Source organism: Notamacropus eugenii, chromosome 5 (genome assembly GCF_028372415.1).
Source record: "Notamacropus eugenii isolate mMacEug1 chromosome 5, mMacEug1.pri_v2, whole genome shotgun sequence".
Classification (NCBI taxonomy): domain Eukaryota; kingdom Metazoa; phylum Chordata; class Mammalia; order Diprotodontia; family Macropodidae; genus Notamacropus; species Notamacropus eugenii.
The window spans coordinates 281156234-281173139 of record NC_092876.1 but is presented as its reverse complement, the minus strand read 5'-3'; the positions used below and the strand labels follow the sequence as shown (position 1 = coordinate 281173139).

General features: G+C 38.6%; 1 protein-coding gene across 13 annotated transcripts in view; it reads left to right on the top strand.

The window, feature by feature from the left end:
• LYPD6 (LY6/PLAUR domain containing 6) overlaps nucleotides 1–3682 on the top strand; it is a 156207-nt gene extending 152525 nt beyond the window's left edge. For 7 of the 13 annotated variants that reach the window (XM_072613115.1, XM_072613116.1, XM_072613114.1 and 4 more), the window contains 2 exons: nucleotides 123–241; nucleotides 2853–3682. In XM_072613115.1, the coding sequence (XP_072469216.1) occupies nucleotides 123–241; nucleotides 2853–2997 (264 nt within the window). In that variant the 3' untranslated portion in view covers nucleotides 2998–3682. Of the gene's footprint in view, nucleotides 1–122; nucleotides 1812–2852 lie in introns of those variants that run through there. The other 6 variants (XM_072613124.1, XM_072613125.1, XM_072613121.1 and 3 more) reach the window with 1 other exon arrangement.
• The last annotated feature ends 13224 nt before the right edge of the window (nucleotides 3683–16906 follow it).

Here is a 16906-nt window from a genome sequence, read left to right as displayed (position 1 = left end):
AGAACTTTTCCCTAGCTCATTTTGGACTTAAATCTTTTCTGTGAGTTGGACTGTTCTTTCTAGAACTCTCTGCCTCTCATTTCAGATGTCTTCTCAGCATTACTTTTCTTTTTTTCTTTTAGGTCTGTACTTCTTGCTGTGAAGGAAATATATGTAACTTGCCGCTGCCCCGGAATGAAACAGATGCAGTATTTGCCACAACATCCCCCATCAATCAGACAACTGGCCACTCCCATCATGTGTCAGTAATAATGTCATGTTTGTGCATGTTATTGGGATTAACCTCCTAATGACTCTGAGGTGCCATTTGTTTAGTGAACCAGAAAAATCTAGAAGGAAGATATTTCTCTACATATGCCATTGCCCTAACTATAGCACATACTTAAAATTATAATATTTAAGGATGTTCCCATTACTAAGACCTTTAGGTGTCTGAGGACATGCCAGCCAAGTATTACTGCTTTGAGTTAGGAAACAAAAATTACTCCATTGTAATCATTTTGAATACACCAAGCCCTCTTCCAAACCAGATTGCTCCCAGCATGCAAATCTGAGTTCTATGTCACAAAAGCTTTTTTTCTCTCCGATGTGGTTCTATATTTGTTTAATTGCAACCACAAATTCATGTTTAGAATTTTCTTTTTGGTTTTTAATGGAAAGGATTTGGTTTTCTAGAAGCCTTTTAATTGGGTGTCTGGAAGAGTTGTTACCTTATACTATGGAGAATTATATAAAAACACACTCCACAGAGGTGATTTATCTAAGGATCACATCCATCTCTGTTCATTTTTAATTCTCCTGCCCAGCCTTGTGAGAGGAAACAAGAATTAAAAAAGATATTGGTGTGTATATGAAGAGAATTTGGGAGAAAAGCTCCACCCCACTATGTCTGGGTCAAATATTTTTATTATGACTGTGCTTGACCCTATGTATAGGGCTCTTTCTAGAGTTAATGGGAATTCTAGCTTCTGTCCATTTTTATCACATCAGGGATCGATCAAGTGTTTATTAAATGCCTACTGTATGCCAGGCACTAGATAGGCACTGGGCATACAAATAAAACAATCCCTGCTTGTAATGAGTTTATAAGCTACACTTCCTATTGAAGTCCCCATGTAGGGTTTCCCATAACAGGAATGAAAAGCCACTGGGATTTTTCCCTGTTCCTGATCCTAGTAGAGGTGATGGAAGGAAGAACTTGGGGGATAATTCCCTCCAAGTCCAGGAAGAGTCTCAGTCATCCCTCTCCTCCTCCCACAGGGGAGACTAGAGTCAATTCAATATCAGTGGAGTTACCCTTCCACCTGTGGTTCTACCACTGAATTCCCATTATCCTTACAGAGAATTTTTAAGTAAAATAATTGTAGCACTGGGACAGAATCATTGGTTGATATCTGGGGACTGGGAGGTGGGGAAGAAATATTGAGTACGAGTTGGAAAAAAAAGGTGCTATGTGAGAGTAAGTAAAGGGGCCTTAGCAATTGCAAACTCTCATTTTGAGGGGATGTTTGCTCCTGAGGTAGAGGGTGAAGTTTTCACCATCATTAGCTATATTTTTTGACATTCTATGTTGCTATTTTTCTTTTTCTTGTAAATCATTTATACAATATTTATTTTTCTATGACGTAACTAAAAATGATAATGTATTATAAAAAATCCATTGTTCAGACCATGTTCAGAGAAGTTATTTTTAAAAAGCAGTAAAACTTGTAATATATTTTTGTTGAAAATCATCAATTATCCTTTGCACCAATGCTGGAAAAAAAAAGTTGCCTTGTGTTGCATGAACTAAAACATGTTTTATCTCAAAAGATATTGCAGTATGATTTCCTCAGCAGGATTGCTCTAGGAGCATTTGCACATGATAATCATTATTGTCCTGAGTTTCTGTGTAAATTCCCACTGAGAGTACACAATGAAACAGAACGGAACCCTTGCCAATGAAGAGGAAAATGGCACACACGTCCAGGTGCCACATTCCGGGAGGTGTCTCTGAAAGTAACTTAAAAGTGCTGCATCCAAGTATGCATAGTGGGAATTTCTTGGCTATAAAGTCCTAACCAATATCATATGAAATCTTCATCAAGGATAAGGAGGCAATGTGGTACAGTGGAGAAACATGGACTTTGGAGTCAGAGGATCTGGGTTCAAAACCTGCCTCTAGTGATTATTACCTGTGTGACCTTGGGCAAGTCACATAACTTTCCTAGACCTCAGTCTCCTCATCTGTAAAATAAAGACTTTGGACTGGATGGCCTCAGAAATTCCTCCTAGCTCTAGCTCTGTGATCCTATGATATGATCTAACATGGGGCTGACTATTCGAAATGTAAGGCTTCAGGACACTGCTTCTCAACATTCTCTTTAAGAGAGATCCTACCTGGGTATCTCAACAAACACTTGAAGCAAGTGAGCAAGTCATTCAATTGAATCATGGCCAAGAGTCATAGAATGTTTACAGTGAAACGTACCCTAGAGATCATGATGGATACTGGAGAAATAGAGCACTTAATGTTCAGTGTTAGTGGATTTGCTATAGGGACCTACAGCAAGGTCTCTCCTGTTCACATTAAATGTAGCTTGATTTAATCCAGCTTCGCATGGGGCCCCTATCAGAGGTATGGGGACAGCTCCTGGAACTCATCTCTAAAGGTCACAGAAGTTTATTTACAACATCAAACTACCTCAGAGTGTAATTAAGCATTTGCCCAGCAGGCTATGGGGCAACCTATACTCTTTGAAGTTTTAGGTGTGTATATTCGGGATAACACTATCTGTTAAGTCTTGGGGATGGTGTGATCTGCATTGGTGGAGGGGATGCTAATGAAATCACAGGTCCTGTTGATGTATCAGGATGTGGAAGAAAACAGTGATGAACTGTCCAGCCCTCGGGAACTCTGCCCAGCGGCCTGACATCGTGGACTTTGGCCAGCTTGCTTTGTGGAAGTCATCTAACCCTGCTCAGGCAGGCAGCCATCAGTCCAGAACTGTGGCTTGACCGTTTGCTTCTTTCTGTACATCTGCCTCATTCCTCTTGCTGAAAGAGGTGACATTTTGATGTTGCTACTAAAGATGCTATAAAATATAATGGAAGTGTTGATGTCCTTCATGTCTACAAATAGATTTGCATGCTTGGGTCTCTCTCCATTGATTGTTTTTAAAGTAATGCATGGCACTTTAAGTAAGAGACAAAACACAAATGTTGGTCTCCTCTGAACAAAGTGATCACACAAAGGCCTATATTGTGCAGAATCCATTAACCTGGGTGGTCAAATCTATGGACTTGAACAAAATCTTCAAACCAGAGTTTGTCGACAGATCTGAAAACCTGGTATTGCATGCATCCATTTTTTTTTTTCCCTGTACTAAAGAATGCGGTAAGCTATACATTCCTGGCCTTCCCTGCAACCTGGAGTAACCAACCGAGGGACGGGTCATTCACATGAAAGGCACATTGCTAGTCCGGCCTTTCCACCACATTAATTCTCCTAGAAAATGCCACCATCAGCAGCTGCATGAAGTACAAAGAGCAGTCATGTGTATTTAATCTCTATATGCCATATACTTATTTTTAGACTCTTCACAACATTCTCATTTTAAAAATGAATGTGATGAATATCTAAATTTTGTAAATACTGTACATTTTGTAAATGGATGAAATAAAGATTTTAAGTGTATTTCAACTCTCACTTACAAATACATCAAGCAAGCAGTTGTCAGAAATGTGATGAGTGCCTACTTTGTGCAATACTCCTCTCTAGGCTTTAAAGAAGATACAGTGAAGTCTCCATAAAGTCCCTTTCTTCAGAAGCCTAGCCTTTGGTTAGGGAGATAAAACAACAGGCACATAAAAAGACAGCTAACAATGCCAGCGTATGTGTCGAAGAAGCCACACAGACAATGGATTTCAGACATTCAAAGGACAAAGAATTTGTGGGCTATTTGAAACATGGCTTTAAAATTAAGCCCACAATTCGTTTTCCCTAGAATATGTTTGTCATGATCAAGAATAGTAACTCATTTTTATTAAGATTTAAAGTTGGCAATGTCTGGATATTATCCTGTTTAATTCTCACAACTACGCTATGAGGTAGGTACTATTGCTTTTTCCTTTTACAGAGGAGGAAACGAGTTCAGTGACTTACCCAGATTCACAAAACCAGTTACAGCCTGGGGGCACCTAGGTGTTGGATAGCGTGCCAGGCCTGAAGTCAGCAAGACATCTTTATGGTGAAATCAGGCCTCAGACACTTACTAGCTATGTGATTCTGGGCAAGTCATTTAACTCTGCCTCAGTTTCCTCATCTGTAAAATGAGCTGGAGAAGAAAATGGCAAACCACTCCACCATCTTTGCCAAGTTAGCTCCCAATGGGGTTAGAGAGAGTCAAACACAACTGAAAAATGACTCAACAACCGCAGCTAAGAACTTGAGGTGCGATTTGAGCTAGGCCTTTCTGATTCCAAGATTAGCACCCTCATCTGCCATTCAAAAACAGTTGCCCCTCATTAGCTTTTATAGTCAGTTTTGTCCATGGTCATATGCTAGAAAGCATAGTCATTCCGTGGAACTTCCCCATGCAGCAGGGAGCAGATGGTTTAATAACCACCGCTCCTCCTCCCCCCAGCCAACCAATGAAATGAAAATCTTTCATCTTGCCTATATTCTTTATGTTAAGATGTGAATATCACCATCAACAAAACCTAAACCAGGGCCAAGTATGACTATTCTGTGTCTAACAGAATCAAGATAGAAGACCAGTGAAATAAGAGTGAGTGTTCTGATGGTCCTTAGGGATATAGTAAAATACCGTCATCCCCATCTACTAGGCATTCTATTCATTCTAGCACTTGTTACATGTCTCCGTAAGTCACCTTTCCCAAAGACAGTAACTAAAAATAACCACATTACTCAAAAGTTAATAAAAATGGAAATATTTACTCCCAAGTATCAAAAAACCTGCACCACATATTTCATCCTGTCTCTAGATCTAGTATTTTCCAAGGATAGAAAACTTGTATGCTAAAGTCCTAATCTCCCCTATAGCCATCACTTAGCCTTGGGTTCTAAATTGAAGCATTCTTCACAGCTCTCTTGATTTATATTTTAGTTTTTTGAAAACAATACATGCTATAAAAACAATGACAGTGAAATATTATTTACATAAAAGTTAAGCATTCACTTGAAGGCATTCACTTTGAGATCTAGTGTTTCTTAGAATTTTATACTGTATTTTGAAAAACAGTATTATTGTAGAATTCTATAGACAGAAACCGAGGGCAGCTATGTGGTGCAGTGGATAGAGTGGTGGGCTTGAAGTCAAGAAGACTCATCTTCCTGAGTTCAAATCTGGCCTCCAACAGCTTACTAGCCATGTGACCTGGGCAAATCACTTACTCAGTTTGCCTTATTTTCCTCATCTATAAAATGAACTGGAGAAGTGAATTGCAAACTGTTCCACTCTCTGTGCTAGAAAACCATAAATGGGGTCATGAAGAGTCATACATGACTGAAAATGACTGAACAACAACCAAATAGAGACAGCATGGTATAGTGAAAAAAAATACTGGACATGGAATCAGGAGACCTGGTTCTGAATCCTAGTTGAGACATTCCTTGTCTTTTGATGATGGACACAATTCTGCTATATATTACCTTTATGTCCCCTCGGCAAGTTACTTAAGTGCCCTGAAATGAAGTTCCTTCATCTGTCCAATAAGAGGGTTGGAATACATGGCTTCCAGCAGCCCCTTCCAATTCTATATCTATGATCTATGAAATTCCTTTACCCACAATATCCTCATTTGAAAAACAATGATAACAATCCATGAAATAATTGTCTCATAGGGCTGTTGAACTACTTAGTAAGCATTAACGTATTAGCACTTTAATTACAATATAGATGTGAATTCTTATTATAGTATGTATACCATGCTTTAAAGATATATGAAAAAAATAAAAGATAAATTGCAGGCTGATTGTTCACATTGAAAAAGGTTTCTTTGCTCTTCTAAAAAGGTATACTATGGATGCCCTTTAATGGGTGGCATCCCTAGTGCATTTAAGTGATTTAATGGACCAGCAAGTTTTCAGGATTCGTTTACTATATCATCCAAGGTAGGAATGTATCTTGTGTCTTTCATTTCTAGAAGTGCACTTCTCACTCTCCTTGTGAGTTAGGGAGGTGGTATTTACCTCTTTCTAAAATGGGGAGAGTGGGTAGGGTTCAAGTCTTACCTCTGACGCATACTATCTGTGTGACGGTAGCTGACAACCTCAGCTGAAGAGGTTAAGTGATAGGCAGGTTCCAGTTTCTATGTTGGAAGGAAACTACATTGATAAGTTTCTTACATTAATGACATCAGAAGCCTAGACCAAAAAATAAGTTAAATGGGTAAATCACGGATCAGAGCGGGTATATGGTAAGAGCAACTTAGAGGCAGAGCTGAAACTAGAATTCTCCTGACTCCCACTATTCATCAGAATACACCTGATAACAAAAATATTTTTTTTTTGTATCCCAACTTAAAAGCAATAACTTGAGATTTTATGGCATAAAACCAATATAGGTCTTAAAAATATTTTCCAGCTAGGATTTCATTTTCTGCAGCTGTTGAAAAAAAACCCCTCTGCTGGTTTTAAAACTAAGTCATTTCCTACTAGCAGATTTCTATTGTTTTGCCTTACTGCTGGCAAGTTTTAACAGAGCTGTTGGAACAGTAAAAAAAAAAGAAAAATCACATGTAGCTGTATATCTGGGGCTCAGCTGAGATCTGAAACCCCAAGGCTTCATGCTGAGAGCCAGAGTGTGAGAAGTTCTGGACTTGGAGCCAACGTTGGGTTCAGATCTTAACTCTTACATTTTCTAACCATGTGACCATGACCAAATCACTAAACATTTCTGGATCTTGTTTTCTTTCTCTGTAAAATGGAAATGATAATACAGGTAGTACCAGCTTTGAAAGGAAGTTATAAGACTCAAATAGATAATGAGTGTAAAATATTTTGCAAACCTTAAATCCTATGGACAAGAAGGATCTAGGATTGGTTTACCATGGGTGGTGTTCCAGTGTGGGAATTTCCTCTACCAAAACACAACAGAGCATGAAAATTTCCACATATTACCTAAGGCACACAGTAGTTAAATAATAACTGCTAACATTTAATCAGCACCTTCGAATTTATACAATCACTACGTATATTATCTCATTTGATCTTAGCAACAATCATATAGAAAACAGGCTGAGTGCTATTAAATAACTTTCTAGGCTCATACAACAAGTAAGTATTTAAGTCAAGATTCAATCTTTTTTTTGCTTTAAAAATATTTCTTTTTTAAATTAATTTATTTGTTTTCAGTTTTGAACAATCACTTTCATAAGTTTTAAATTTTCCCTCCCCCTCCCTGAGATAACATGCAGTTTTATATGGGTTCTACACATAACCTTCTTATTAAACACATTTTCACATTAGTCATGTTGCATAGAAGAATTAAAATGAATGGGAGAATCATGAGAAAAACCAAAACAAAATATAACACAAGAGGAAATAGTCTGCTTCATTCTGCGTTCTGGTTCCATAGTTCTTTCTCTGGATGTGGATGGCATTTTTGCATCGAGTCCTTTGGAAATGTTTTAGGTCCTTGCATTGCTATGAAGGGTTTAGTCTGTCAGAAACAATCCTCTCACCCTGTGGCTGTTACTGTGTATAATGTTCTCCTGATTCTGCTCATTCTGAAGTCCTCCTGTTCATCATTTCTTATAGCACAATAGTATTCCATTACATTCATATGCCACAACTTGTTCAGCCATTCCCCAATGGATGGGCATTCCCTTGATTTCCAGTACTTGGCCGCCACAAAAAGATCTGCTATAAATATTTTTGTATATGTGGGACCTTTTCCCATTTTTATGATCTCTTCGGTATACAGTCTTGGAAGTGATATTGCTAGGTCAAAGGGAACGCACATTTTTATAGCCCTTTGGGCATGGCATCAGGATTCAATCTTGAGTTTTTCTGATTTAAAGTTGTCTTGTCCAGGTTCATACATCTGCTAAGTGTCAAAAACAATATTTAAGCCAGATATTCCTGATCTTTGTCCAAGACTGCATCGTTATTCAGTTGTTTCAGTTATGTCAGACTCTTTAGGACTCTCTTTGGGGTTTTTTTGGCAAAGATACTGAAATAGTTTGCCATTTCCTTCTCCAGTTCTTTAACAGATAAGGAAACTAAAGCAAACTTGCCCAGGGTCACACAGCTAGTCTGAGGTCAGATTTGAACTCAGGACTTCCTGACTCCAGGCCCAGCACTCTATCCATTGTGCCACCCTAAGGCTCTATCCATTGTCCCAAACTAGTTTTATAAAATGCTATATGAATGAATGAATGAATGAATGAATGAATGAATGAATGAATGAATGAAAAAGCATTAGTTAATCCTGACACTGTTAAGCCCTGGGAATACAAATACAAGCAAGCAAGGTGGTCCTTGCCCTCAAATAGCTTATATTCTAATAGAGAAAGAAAACAGATATAGGGCAGTAGTAGTCATGAAGAAGTATTTTGGGGAAGGAAAAAAGAATGTCTGGTAATTGGAATCAGTTGGTGGATGTGTTATTCGTACTCACTGGACAAACATATATTAAAGGCTTTCTATATCTTAGACACATTTATTTTCACCCTAAGCTTTGGGCATAAAAATGCAAACAGAAGGACGGTCCCTGTCCTCAAAGAATTTACATTATAAAGGAAGAAGATAATACAAAATAGAGCTGAGCAGAGGTTATTGGGGCATGTTGATTGGTGAAGTCTACAGTCACCAGCACTGACATAGAAGAATGAATGAGAGCCATCTTGGGCCATCCCTGGAAGGGAGGTCCTGAGAGGAACTCCCCAATGGGAGAAGGGACCCACAGGGCTGGAACCAGTGGCAGGGTGAGAGATTCTAATTTCTTTGTTCTGCTATCATCAACCATCCTTTGACAGGGACAGCGTTCAGGGTGGGTTTTTTTTTCTAACTAGGTCCAAGTTTTATAGAACAAATCCTTTTATTAAGAAGATTTGCTCTGTAAATTTTGAATTCAGTAAGAAGGCCTTACTTGAGGACCTAGAGAGCCACATATGGCCGGGAGGCCACAGTTTCTCCCCTCCTGCTTTAGACATTTACCCAAGGTCATGAAGCTAATCAATAGCAGAATCTGAGCAAGAACTCAAGTATTATTGTTCAATGTTTTCTTATTCAGAGAAACAATAATAATTAATAGACATTTATATGGTGCTTTAGGTTCGCAAAGCATTTTACGTTATCCTCATATGATTCTCACAACTCTACGAAATAGTTGTTATTATTCCTACTTTATAGAAGGGAAATTGAATCTCAGAGAAGTCAAATGACTTGCCCAGGATTACACAGAGAGTATGTGTATGTGTTTGAGTCAAGATTTGAACTCATGTCTTCCTGATTCCAAATCCAACATTTATCCACCATATTATATAGCTGCCACTCAAGGGAAAGCCAAATCTCCCATTTCTTTTATTGTCTTATATTTTAAAGAGTATAACATCTGCTCCCCCCCAAACTGAAAGTAATTAAGACATGAAAACACCACTTTGACTGTTGCAGTCCTTATGGTTTTTTGGGTGGGATTGATCAATGCACCATAAAGATGAAAACACATGACATACTTGTCAATAATACTTGAGGGCAGAACATAGGAGAGAACCCTAGGTTTGTTGTCTATTAAAGAATTCTTTTTCAACAGCTGCAGGAAGATATTCTTGAGAGACTGCTTTCTACATATCTTTGTGGTTGGAAATCTCCCTTGCAAATGGCAATTTTCAGAAACAGGCTTAAAAAGCAGAAGGAATATTTTTGAAATTCTGTCTTCCTTCCCCTCCCCACATTCATCCCCTTTTACCCATTGCAAGACAGTCCATTATGGAATGATTTGGGTAGGGTTTGTGATGTGTACTGGAAGGTCAGGAGCTGAGCTCTCCCTGCTCAGTGAGGGCGTACGGTTCTATCATAGGGGAAAGACCAATGTTGCTCTCTACGGTCTATGTTAAGGTGCCATTACTAATAATTATACTAATATTAATTTTTGTCCATTTATGATGGAGAGAAGACTTGTCTAAGGAACTTTTCTGTGGGCTAAAGAAAGGCCAAAAGCCTTCACTGAGCTATCTTTGATTCTCTCCAAAGTAGCCTGAACCTTTAGGCTACATATGCTTTAGACTCATCATCAGAAGGAACTGCCCAATTTTTCTTGTCTCTAATGCTCACTTATGCTGGTGTCCTAACGGACTGAACAAACACCCTTGCCTTCCACCTTGACCTTGTCCGCATTTTGTTCCTTTTACTCCAGTCTGACAGGAAAACAGGCTTAAATAAAAACCCCACTCTTCCATGTACAGCTGGAAGTGTATGTTAATGTTTTTTGAGGATATGGATCCAGGATTCTGTGGATTGTGCCCAAGAGACTTAGGGTCATTTTGGATAAAAGGTATTGTAGGTATTGCAGAAATCTCTGTTGTATAAGGGGAAAATATGTAAGATTACAAATACAGTGACATCTTTGTAAATAAATATATCAATCAACAAGCATTTATCAAGTACCCACTATGTGACAAGACACTGTGCCGGGTGCTGAAGATATACAGGTAAAAGTGAAAAACAGTCTTCAAGGAACTTTCATTCTATCAGAATAAAATGCAATGTAGGTAGCCTATTGTGAGTGGAATGTTGATCTAGCCATGAAAAGCTTTCTTCATTTTAAATGAAACACTTATGTACTTACATTGAGATGAAGTATGGTAGGTGAAGGTAGCCCACTTTGATTAGAGACATGACTGCTGAACACCAGTCATGCATCAGTCATTACCTGCTGAATATTTCTTCCTGGATGTCCTACAGTCATTTCAAATTAAACATGGCCAAGATGGAACTCATGATTCCTTCTCTCTAGACCTGCTTCTTCCCCTTACTTCAGACTTCCATATTTCTATTATGGGAACCATCAATCTTCCAATCACATAAATTTGCAATCTCAATCATCCTTAATTCTTTCGATCATCCCCTATGGCCAATCAGTTGCCAAGTCTTGTCACTTTTACCTCCAAAATATCTCTGGCACATGCTTCTTTTTCACCATTCACACAACCACCATTTTAGTTTAAGCCCTTATCAGCACCAACCTGAACTATTGCAACAGCCTCTTTGAATTGCAAGTCTCCTTGCTCTTAGTCTATCTCCTCTCCCATCAATCCTCCACACAGCTGCCAAAATTATATTTTCAAGACATAGGTTTGACCATGTCACTTTCTCTGCTCAAAAACCATCTATGGCTCCCCAATGAAAATAAATGTAGAGGATAACATACAAACTCATTGACTAATCCCTTAAGTTCCCCCAAAAGCCAGATCCCATCTACCTTTCTAATCTTATTTCATACTAATCTGCTCGTTTCAGACTGGAATACTAGCTATTCCCTACATCCAGTTCTCCATCTTCCTTTGAAAACTGTCCATTAATACAGATAAAAAATACTGAGACCCGGAAAGGCAATTTGCCTAAGTTCACACAAATAGCAAGTAGGGAGCAAAAGTTTTAACTCAGAGTCTCTAACTCCAAATTCAGTACTCATCACATATTTCTCTATTGAAGGGAATTTGAAATTTATGTATGATATGTGTATATATATATATATATATATGTATACTCATATATGTACATGTATATACATATACATAAATTTCACATACATATGATATATAATATATATGATATATAAAAATATATTTAATATAAAACATACATAAATTTCACCACATACATGCTACTTATCGCCGTTGTTGGACCCTTTCAGTCGTGTCTGACTCTTCGTGACTCTATTTTGGGGTTTTCTTGGCAAAGATACTGGAGTGCTTTGCCAGTTCCTTCTCTAGCTCATTTTATGTGGGAAGAAATAGGCAAAAAGGGCTAAGTGCAGGGTCACACAGCTAGTATGTGGCTGAGGCCAGATTTGAATCTAGGAAGTCCGGTGATTCCACTGTGCCACCAGGCTGCCCATATACTACTTATATTTCTATTTAACTTATATATTACATATTGTAACATAAATATATGTTATATAAGTATGACATATAATATATATAATATATAAATGTTACATATTAGAACATATTTGTGTGGGCATGTATATATGGTCCTTGAAAAACATAAAGCTCTGTACAAATTAAGGTGTGACTGTTTTTGATTAATACTCAGTTTGATGATGGACCAGTGTTTTCATGAATCCAAATACTCCTGTTATTGGTGGAGGGTACTCCCTCTGTTGGCGGTACAACCTCTTCTCATCCTGTACAAGCTTTATCTATGCATCTCTGTAAGTAGCATGGTGTGGAGATGTTCAGTAAGTTTCAGGGAGGCCTGGTTCTGGGTCAAATGAAGTTATAGCTTTCCTATGAGAGCCCAGCATCCAGTGACAAAGTCCACAGTTCTGCTGAGGGAAGGGAGGCGAATGGGGATGATGTCCTAAGTGGCTAGGAAATGGTCAGATGACCTTTTAGATCCATATTGATCTGGAGGTCCATTTTGTTTAACCTAGACCTATGAGTTCCTTGATATAGGGACTTAAGCCAATAGAAATCAGCACCTGCTCAGCAATTTACAATCTTAGAGAATTATTTGGGACAGAAAGGTTAAGTACTTCAGCCAAGTCACACAGCCAGTATGTATCCAAGGTGGGTCTGTGAACTGAGGTTTATCTGATTCTGAAGCCCTTTTTCTATCCACTCTGTCCCAGCAGTCTCTGGGGGACTGTTCCTGGGTCTCTCTAAACCCTTCTTCAATGGCAGAGCAGGTATACAGCTATCAGAAAAGAGTTAGGAAGAAGAGAAGACTGACTGTTTATAATAATAACCCTGACAACTCACATTTCTATTTCACATTAAGGCTTACAAAGTGCTTTTCTCACATCAGTCCTGTGATGTAAATGATGTAATATAATTATTCCCGTTTTATATATGAGAAAATTGAGGTATGGAGAGGTTGTGAATTGCCCACGGTCACAGACCTAACAAGCATCAGTCATGACTCAGACCCATGTCTTATGAGTCCAAGATCCACTCATTTTTCCATGCTGTCATACTATCTCTCTATCTCTTTCTCTATCGTACAGAAGGAATTTCAAGACAATAGATTTGGGGTTTCTGGCCATCAGAATAGTTGGTCATTTTAATTATACACAAGCAAAGAGTCTACAACGATTAAGGCTCTATGTCTTACACAAATTGAATGGTTGTACTATTGATTTAGTTTGCTTAAGATAGTTAAAATAACCGGACTGAGGGCTTTGATATCATGGAGACCTTAATGCCCTTTCCACAGGCACTTAACAGAAGGAAACAACTCAAGTTACTCTCTGATTACCTCTAGATAAAATAGACTCATTAGCCTGACCTTTTTTAAAGACAGTATTTTATTTTTGTAACAACAATTTTTGACATTCATTTTTAAAAAGTTTTGATTTCCAAATTCTATCCCTCTCTTCCTTCCCCCCAAGATGATAAGCAATCCAATATAGATTATACATGTGCAATCATGTAAAATATTTCCATATTAGTAATTTTGTACAAGAAGATAAGAAAGAGAGAAAGAAAGAAAGGAAGGAAAAAAGGAAGAAAAGAAGGGAGGGAGGGAGGAAGGAAGGAAGAAGAGAAAGTGAAAAATAGTATGCCTCAGGCTGTATTCAGACAATTATCAGCTGTTTCTCTTGGAGCTGATAGCATTTTTCATCATGGGTCCTTTGGGATTGCCTTGGGTCATTGTATTCCCAAGAATAGCTAAATCATTCACAGTTATTCATTGTACAATGTGGCTGTTACGGTGTACAGTGTTCTCCTGGTTCTGATCACTTCTCTTTGCATCAGTTCATGTAAATCTTTCCAGGTTTTCCTGAAATCATCCCATTTGTCATTTCTTACAGGATAATAATATTCCATCACAATCACATACCACAACTTTTTCAGTCATTCCCCAGTTGATGAGCATCCCTTTTCCAAATTTTTGCCACTACAAATAACTGTTAAAATATTTTTGTACAGATAAGTTCTTTTCCTTTTTTCTTCCTTTCTTCCTTCCTTCCTTCCTCTCTCTTTCTTTTTTCTTTCTTTCCTTTCTTCCTTCCTTCCTTCCTTCTTTCCTTCTTTCTTTTTCTTTCTTTCTTTCTTTCTTTCTTTCTTTCTTTCTTTTTCTTTCTTTCCTTTCTTTCTTTCTGTTAAATCTATCTGTGTTACAGACCTAGCAGTGTTATTACTGGGTCAAAGGGTATGCACAGTTTTCTAGTCCTTTAGCCATCATTCCAAATTGTTGAACCTGACCTTTAAGCCTTTCACACTCCAGTTCCAGCCTACCTTCCCAGATTTGTTTCTTGTTACTCCCCTTCACCCATTCTATATTCCAGCCAAACTGGAGACTGTTTTTCCTAGATAGACTTCCATCTCCCACCTTTTGTTTGCCTGGAAAACAATCACTTCTCTGTCAGAATTCTTGACCTCCTTTAAGGCTTAAAGCCTCCTTTAATAGGTGGTACTTTGGGTGCCTCCACAAATTATTTTGCACTTAACTATCTTAATATATGTCCAATAAAATGTAAGCTCTTTGAAGCAGATATTGTTTTTTGTTTTGTTTTTGTATTCCTAGAATTTAGGATAGTATGCTTGTTGAATCAAATTTAATTGAATTGAACTGAATAGAATTGAATTGAATGAGTGGCTAAAACTATGGATTGCCCTGTCCTGATTTATGGGAACAGAAAGCTTTTGCTCCATTCTGGAGATGAGAACTCAACTGAGAGGCTCCTGGCTAGTTGCCTGCTCTCCCATCCAATGGGAAGGCAAGCCCAATCTGAAGCCTTTAAGGTTTTAATGAATTTGAGAACCCAGCTGTTGTCTAGGTCCATTCTGTTCTCTGTAGACAACACCCACATTAACAGCTGCTTTTGCTTCAGGCCTATATAAGTATGCTCCAACAGTGCTACTGATTCCAAAAGGATAGCGAAGACATTTTCCCGGTGTAAACATTATCTACTCTGCTAGAATCTCTATCTACTCCTTGTCTATCAGGAAACATCATTCAGGATCAGTGACTCCACAAGGTCTCCCAACTAATCCTCTCCCCTGCCTAACCCCCACGTGGTCTGGGAGCATCATTGCCCAAAATTTAGTTCACTTGAGGTAGATGATAGGAAGCAAGAAGAAGATGGAAAGGAAATGTTTCCCAAAGGTATCATGTCCTGGAAAATATGTGCCAGGCATCTCAGAGCAGTAGACAGACATGCTGAGACAAAAGTTTTCTGGCTGTTGTGTTCCCTTATCACTCTGTAATGGAGAGCTCTCTTACCCCTTTTACAACATATCATCAAAGAGGAACACGTAGGCTCCCCAACATTCTCATGGAGGGAAGGGCAGGGGAACCCCCCAAAATGCCTTTCCTCTCCATATGACAGCCTCACTGACTGTCAGGAGCCCCTTGTGCCAAAAGCTCAGCTTGACAAGGAAACCTCAGCTCCCACCTAACAAGTTCTTCAGTGACATCTTGAACAGTATTGACAATCTTCCTTCATTTAAATTTAAAGTTCTCATAATTGAGGGAATTTCCCAGGTGTTGATTTCCCCAGGCAAAAATGAAGAAGGCAAACATCAGTCACCTTTGTATATTGCAGAGAACTGGCTTAATCCTGCCAATATGTTTTCTCAGAGTCAGTTTGCTCACTGGCCTCAGAGACCTATTCAGAAACATCCCAACTTACATCACAGCTGTGTTCAGAAAGTTTGTAAGCAGTTTTTTGGGAGCTCAGAACATCACTCAATCTAATCAAAAAGCATTAAGCTCTTACTACATACCAGGCATTATGCTAAGAGCTGGGGATAGAAAGTCAAATACATGTTACCTACCCTCAAGGAGTTACATTTTAGTGGAAGAGATCATATTCAAACAACTATGTGCAAACAAGATATATAGAGTTTAAGCAGGAGGTGATCTCAGAGAGAAAGGCATTAAACACTGGGACACCTGGTCAAGGTGGGATCTGAGCTGATTCTGGAAGGCAAACCGGAAGGCAGAGGTGAGGAGGGACAGAATTCTAGGTATTGGGTACAGGCGGTGAAAAGGCACAATAAAGTAGGGAAGTAAGAGTCTTGTATGAGGAATTAGCTATAGTCTGGTTGTGGGTGGGTGGGTGGAGTATAGAATACAGTGTAAAAGATTGGAAAGGTAGGAAGGAGACAGTTTTCAAAGAGCTTTAAATGCCAAAGGATATTATATTTGATCCTGGGGGATAATAAGGAGCCATTGGGGTTTATTGAGGGGAGTGACATATGTGGTCAGACCTGTACTATAGGAAGATCAGTTTGACAGCTGAGTGAAGGATGGATTAGAGTGAGAAGAGCCTTGAGTCAGGGAGCCCAAGAAGATGGCTATTAGAAAGGCCCAGGTGGGAGGTAACGAGGGCCTTCCTGAGGGGAGAGTCTGCACTAAAGAGTGCTTTTTAGTAGAAATAAATGTGGCCTCAGGATGGTTAGATTCCTAGGCTGTCCCACAAAAGCCAGTCTAACCCATGATATTTCTGAAGGATGGGACTAAATATATAATTTCAATTATTATTTACCATATTGCTTCTATAGGAAGATGTTTTAAGTTCCAATGGCTTTACCATGCCCATATCTATGGGTACCCTGTGAAATACAAATTATTCATGAACTGAATGTTCTTAACTTTGGGATTAACTATATCCTTTGGCCATTTTCCCTTGTAACGAGAGGCAAGAACATATATAATCATGACGTCAAGCCCAACATCGGTGTTCCTGTTCAATCGTTTTTCAGTTGTGTCCAATTCTTCTTGACTCCA